We start from the raw sequence: 6,000 nt of genomic DNA on the forward strand, positions 1-6,000 counted from the left end.
TGGAGCAGAAGTTTCCCCTTAAAATACAGACAAAACTGAATTTCCAACTTCGCAGTTTTCTGGGATGATAAATAAAAGCCAAACATTGCAAACTTAAAAAGGCTCGGAAGTGGTCTGGCGTTGACTCAAAACATAAACTTTTTTCCCAAACGGGACGGACTTTGCACTACAAAACACATCCGCAAGTGGACCTCTAACTTCACTACTTTCTGATTTCACTACAAAATTCTATGGCCAATTTCAAGAAATTCTTGAAATTACCCTGATGATGGCCCAAAATCGAAACTTTTATCACATATAGAACAGGCTATTATGAATAACATCCAAGCCAAATCCTGGTCTGGCTATACTGGTATCTGAAGATATTATCGTTAAACTCCGGCCTGCATTACTAAACGCAAAATATAAGCAAAATTTGAAACGATTTCCAAAAATTTCCTGAAAACTTTTAAAATTCTATTATGCCCTACAAACGGGAAATCTTTGCCCTACAAACGGGAATCAAAAGTAACTCTTTCACTTTACAAATTACGGCCTGCTTAAAGTCCGTGGAAACCACATGCAACTTTTTTGTTTTTTAATCAATAAACGCTAAACTCCGGCATGCAAAAGCAACCTAGTAAATCAAACGTTATTTTGAAAATTTTTCAAAAATTGTCTGAAGATGACTGAAACTCGAAATTTTGTTCACTTTCAGAAGAGACTTTCTCATATAAATTGTATCCAAAATTACTTTTTTTTGCAAACAGCAAACGAAATAAATAAGAAAAAAAAACAGACGCCAATTTGAAAATTCCCTTACAATTAATAGTTTTCTGACCGGAGTAATAAGATATAAAATACAAAATTGTTAAGTCCTAAATTTGTGACGAACGAAGTTCTCAACGGATATATGAGCAGAACAAGGCAGATCGATAATTCCGCCAATGCTAGAGAAGGAAGCAGCATGCTCAAATTAAGTGGGGATGGACGTCGGTCTCAACAATTCCTATCCAACCAAGAGGGGCAAATTGAATATGCAATAGCTCATTGGTCACGAATCGAAGCCCCGCCTATTAGCGCTGATTTATTCATATTTAGTACCTTTTCTCTATCTAATACACTGACTTGGTGACCTTTCTTGTTCTACTAAGGCATGTTTTCTATTGCAGGGCATGATCTACCTTCACGAGTCCCCAATACGATTCCATGGAGCCTTAAATTCAGCAAACTGTTTGGTGGACTCGCGCTGGGTGGTGAAATTGAGCGACTTCGGTTTGAGGGAATTTAAAAAAGGTTCCGATGACTTTTCCCTCAAAGATCCGGCACGAATCAGAGAAAAATGCTACAGTAAGTATGCCATGCGAAAAAAACTGGTTGGGATTGAAACGATTTTCTGTACTTTGCGTACAAAGTGAAACGACAGTCATTCATTATCCAAGCCATGCTTGGGCGAATTAAACCCTAATTCGGCAATACTCAGTCAAGTCTAAAAAGCTATTTGTCTGAGGATCCCTTGTTAACAAAGCTTAATGAAATAAAGCCCAAATAGGAAATGCGCTTCAAATCCGGTTGGAGTAAACTTTGCGATGTTATTGAGATTGTGCTCATTTTAGAGATGGGGTTAAACAGGATTTGTCCTGATTATTAGGATTGAGCACTTCAATTTTCTTTTCATACTCCTTTCCCCTCTGTTGGAGCTTTATGTATGAGCGTTTTCAACACAGATATTTTCCTGATAAGATTGAATTTTCTTTGCTACGATGCATAGTTCCTCTTCATTAATATTTTAGCTTCACCTCGAGCACTTTGGAGGATGTTTCACGTTCAATATCCTTAAAAGTGTTTCTATAATGGAAATAATGCCAGTCACTTTTTTATTTTTTTTATAAGAGGTTCCAGTCATTAACTTCAGGCGCTTTTGGGGTTTCAACTTTGACCACTTTTACTTGTTGCAGAGTTGCTTTATAGAGCACCAGAGCTGTTACGCTTGCAGGATTCGTTCCTGGCAAAGGATCAGCCCATGGGCACGCAAAAGGGCGATATTTATTCTTTCGGGATAATTCTGTTTGAGCTGCACAACCGGCACGGTCCTTTTGGCGATTTACCCTTTTCACCAGGGGAGATTCTAAATAAAGTGATCCATTGTTCCAATCCGGCGTCCCCCTTCAGGTAACATTTAGCATATTGAAGCTCCATCAGGAATGCCATAGCAAGTTCAATCAACTTTAGGCCCCCTTTGGATAAACTGGAAAACAGTTGCGATTTTGTGAAAGACTGCCTGAAAGAGTGCTGGATGGAAGGGCCCGAAGAGCGGCCCGACTTTAAAAGTATACGAACAAAACTGCGGCCCTTGAGGAAGGGAATGTGGGTAGGGAAAACTTAGGAACTACAAATGTGATTAAATCGTGCGGTTTGCAGGAAACCCAACATATTCGACAACATGATGGCGATGATGGAAAAGTATGCCAACAATTTGGAGGTTCTGGTCGATGAACGAACCGATCAGCTGCAGGAAGAAAAGAAAAAGACTGGTGAGCTTCCAACACACGTTTCTGTATTTAAATTTGATTCCTTTGTTAATTTGCTACATTTTTTTATCTCGAAGATTAATTTTCTGCTGATACATTTCGTTGGCTTTTAATATTTTAATGTATCGTCAATTCGAAAGCAAAAAATAGTTGAAATTTCACCAAAACCAAGACAAATTTACATTAGAAACAATTGCAGAAGCCCTGCTGTATGAAATGTTACCGAAACCTGTGGCAGATCAGCTCAAGAAGGGGAACAAAGTGGAGGCGGAAGGTTTTGACTGTGTCACCATATATTTTAGCGATATTGTTGGATTTACTGCCATGTCTGCGGAAAGTACGCCCTTGCAGGTAAATTGCGTTATTAGGAAAAACTGCAAACTTTTCAAAACGGGGTGGTAACAACACCCCAAAGAGTGTGGGACGTGTGAGGACTTTGCGCTGTTTCCTCACCCCGTCTTGGTTTCAAAGCGATTTTGTTGAAATTTATGAGAATGGCGCGGCAGTTTACGAACCGACATCAAAGAAATAAACCGGAAAATGTTCTCGGAAAAAGTGGAGTTCATATTGATGAGTGTTAAAAATCCAAAACGTTTCTTCTCTTTAAGGCAACTTGAAGTGAATTGACTGACCATGACAATTTTTGGAAAACAACTTCTTGTTACTTCTTGCAGGTGGTGAATTTTTTGAACGACTTGTACACATGCTTCGACTCAATTATAGAAAACTATGATGTTTATAAAGTGGAAACTATCGGAGACGCCTATATGGTGGTAAGCGAAACTTGAAACTCTGTGAAACCAACAGAAAAGAAAACCTTTTGCATTGAAAATGAAAAAATCCATCAACAGTTGCTCTTTGTTTAGGTGAGCGGGCTTCCAATAAAAAACGACTATCAACATGCAGCAGAAATTGCCACAATGTCGTTGCATTTGCTTTCTGAAGTGAAAAACTTCACGATAAGGCACAGGCCAGGTCAAAGACTGATGTTGCGAATTGGCATTCACTCTGGTAAAAGTTCAGGGTATTTGTTCAAAAATTGCCATTTTTAAGGGTTGTTTTAGGGCCAGTATGTGCAGGAGTAGTTGGCCTAAAAATGCCCCGCTACTGTCTTTTTGGCGACACAGTGAACACTGCTAGCAGGATGGAATCAACTGGGCAACGTGAGTTCATAAATCTGCAAAAAAACCCGGAACGAAGAAGTTCGCTAATTAAACGCGCCTTTTAGCATTGAAAATCCATTGCAGTAGAGCTTGCAGAGACTTGCTAAGCAGATTGGGAGGATACCAGCTGATTGAGAGAGGTCTGGTGACCATGAAGGGGAAAGGAGATCAGCAAACCTACTGGCTGTTGGGGGAGGACTTCCACTTCAGAAAATTGCGCAAGGAGTTGCGGGAGAAGCGAAGAGCCGAATGGAGAGGACGAACTGTTCGAACATCAAACCCAGATGGAAATGGTAAAATTATCGTTCGGAAATAACTTTCAGTTAAGCGAACTGATAACTAACGAGTTCATTTTTTTCGAGAGTGTGCAAGCAAGTAATCATTTATTTTCGTCATCTCATTATAAGTTGACAAGGAACTTCGGCAAAAAATGCGCTATTTTGCGGCAAACTAAGAACATCTGGAGAGTGTTAACACACGATATACTTCATAAAGTTGAAAACGACAAAAGCTTGCAGAAAATGAGTTCATTATGAGAGGGAGTTAGTATGGTGATAAAATAATTCAATTACTTATTAAAAGTAAAATTTATTCGGGTAATTCTCCAGTCTTCGCAGGTGCTTTTTGTCAACAGCTTCGAGCATTTGGGTTTATTAACAGAGAACCTCAAAGTATAATACGAATTGCTCGTTGAGAAAGCTTTAAAAAAATGTGTATCTGTTTACAGGGGATTTTTCATCTATATGCAATTGAGCAAACAATTTTCCTCCTTAGGCCATTATATCGTGACTCGAAGTTCGCTGAAAAATAAAAACAGCATTGTAAGAAGCCCAATTCCGAGGTGTTCGTCATTCGAAAGCCCGAAGCGACTGCGGTTTGCGAATGGGGACCATCTGGAGAAAAGAAGCGAGAATAAATATTTGGAGGCAATCACCGACAATAGTCCATCTAGGAAAGATTTCCAGTGCTTGGATTCGGATTCTTTAGTCACGGTGAGTTGTTCGGGCAAATATTGTGATAAATGCAAGACGTTTTTCTATACAGTTGAAGTTTTTTATTTTTTTTTTGGCATTAAAGATCTATCGTGATAAAACCTGTATTTTGGCAACGATGAACATTTTCTTTATGCCTGAGAAAAGGAATTTTTATCGACGACATTTCAATTCCCGGAAAGTGATAATAAATGCAACTCTTTTAATGGATGCAAGGCAGTTCCATATATTCCTTTAAAGCATTCTAGATTACAGCTCAGCTGAAAAATTGCTTTTACGGAAAGCTTACAAACTTTCTCGTCAGTTATGACTTTCTTGTGCTATGAAGGAGAAAATTCAATAGTATGCATATACTTTGCTTTAGCGAACAAATACTTTTAAAAAGTGCAGCAAGAAGTGCAAAAATCTCTATATATGAAGAAGTAAGCAGAGCTCAACTTCAGCTTCAGCTGCAAAAATCTCATGTCATGCCCGATGGTTGAGGAAATGTTAACTAAAATTCGAAATAATTGAGCCAACAACGAAACACTAACGTTGGAGCAATTTATGACAAAAAGTTTTTGATGTTCGATAGAGAATCGAAAACCTCCTCAATACATTAATTTTCTATGTGTGAATTCGTTAAACTAAATAATCTTTGGTTAAAACTGGAACGAGAACAAACTTTGCCTTTTGTATGTCCCCTGGCGTAAAAGTCCAGTGGATTAGGATCCGGTGATTTGCCTGTCCAGGACACTGGTCCAATTCCATTCACCACTTGATAATTTATTTCATTTCTTCATAACCGGCCAATTCAACGTAGCGAATAATTGATATTTGGCCAGTTGCATCCATCTTTGTCCATGTCTTAAGTTAAGAGGCAAATCTGGTCATTAGTGAGCAATTCCAGGAATATTTCTGTTCTTTCTAATATTATTATTAAAAACTCCTAACCAAACAATTAGTGAAAAACGGTGGACGAATTTGTCGAGGATTTTCATGTGCCCAAACTAGGAGATTATCGATAAGTTCTATATTGTTGAGGCGGATTAATTTTTTTACAAACTTCTTTTTGGGTATTTCGCCTCAAAAATTTTTGTCTTTAAAAAAGACAGAATTTCCTCACGTCTTTTATTACAGATTGATAAATAGTGCTCCTATTTCATAAACTAGAAAAATTACTCAACGAAAAAATAATAAATGACGTTTTTAGTATAAAAAATAAACAATTTCTGGACAAAACAATTATAAATGTATCTAATAAATCATTAACTGAAACCGAAAAACTCGTTCTTTCTAAAGGTTTAAATTTTTCAATTACACCAAAAACCGTTCCAAAACTTGATTTTATTTCGA

General features: G+C 37.8%; 1 protein-coding gene across 4 annotated transcripts in view; it reads left to right on the plus strand.

Annotated features, from left to right (window-relative positions):
- LOC109535221 (guanylate cyclase 32E) overlaps nucleotides 1–6,000 on the plus strand; it is a 34,829-nt gene that overhangs the window by 25,854 nt on the left and 2,975 nt on the right. For all 4 annotated transcript variants that reach the window (XM_048666657.1, XM_019901098.2, XM_019901099.2 and 1 more), the window contains 10 exons: nucleotides 1,152–1,329; nucleotides 1,938–2,151; nucleotides 2,212–2,346; nucleotides 2,401–2,513; nucleotides 2,710–2,861; nucleotides 3,185–3,283; nucleotides 3,377–3,521; nucleotides 3,575–3,673; nucleotides 3,739–3,966; nucleotides 4,448–4,665. In XM_048666657.1, the coding sequence (XP_048522614.1) occupies nucleotides 1,152–1,329; nucleotides 1,938–2,151; nucleotides 2,212–2,346; nucleotides 2,401–2,513; nucleotides 2,710–2,861; nucleotides 3,185–3,283; nucleotides 3,377–3,521; nucleotides 3,575–3,673; nucleotides 3,739–3,966; nucleotides 4,448–4,665 (1,581 nt within the window). The remainder of the gene's footprint in view (nucleotides 1–1,151; nucleotides 1,330–1,937; nucleotides 2,152–2,211; nucleotides 2,347–2,400; nucleotides 2,514–2,709; nucleotides 2,862–3,184; nucleotides 3,284–3,376; nucleotides 3,522–3,574; nucleotides 3,674–3,738; nucleotides 3,967–4,447; nucleotides 4,666–6,000) is intronic.

This window comes from Dendroctonus ponderosae, unplaced genomic scaffold (assembly GCF_020466585.1).
Source record: "Dendroctonus ponderosae isolate FM_Combo_2020 unplaced genomic scaffold, Dpon_F_20191213v2 Dpon_F_20191213_5, whole genome shotgun sequence".
NCBI lineage: Eukaryota > Metazoa > Arthropoda > Insecta > Coleoptera > Curculionidae > Dendroctonus > Dendroctonus ponderosae.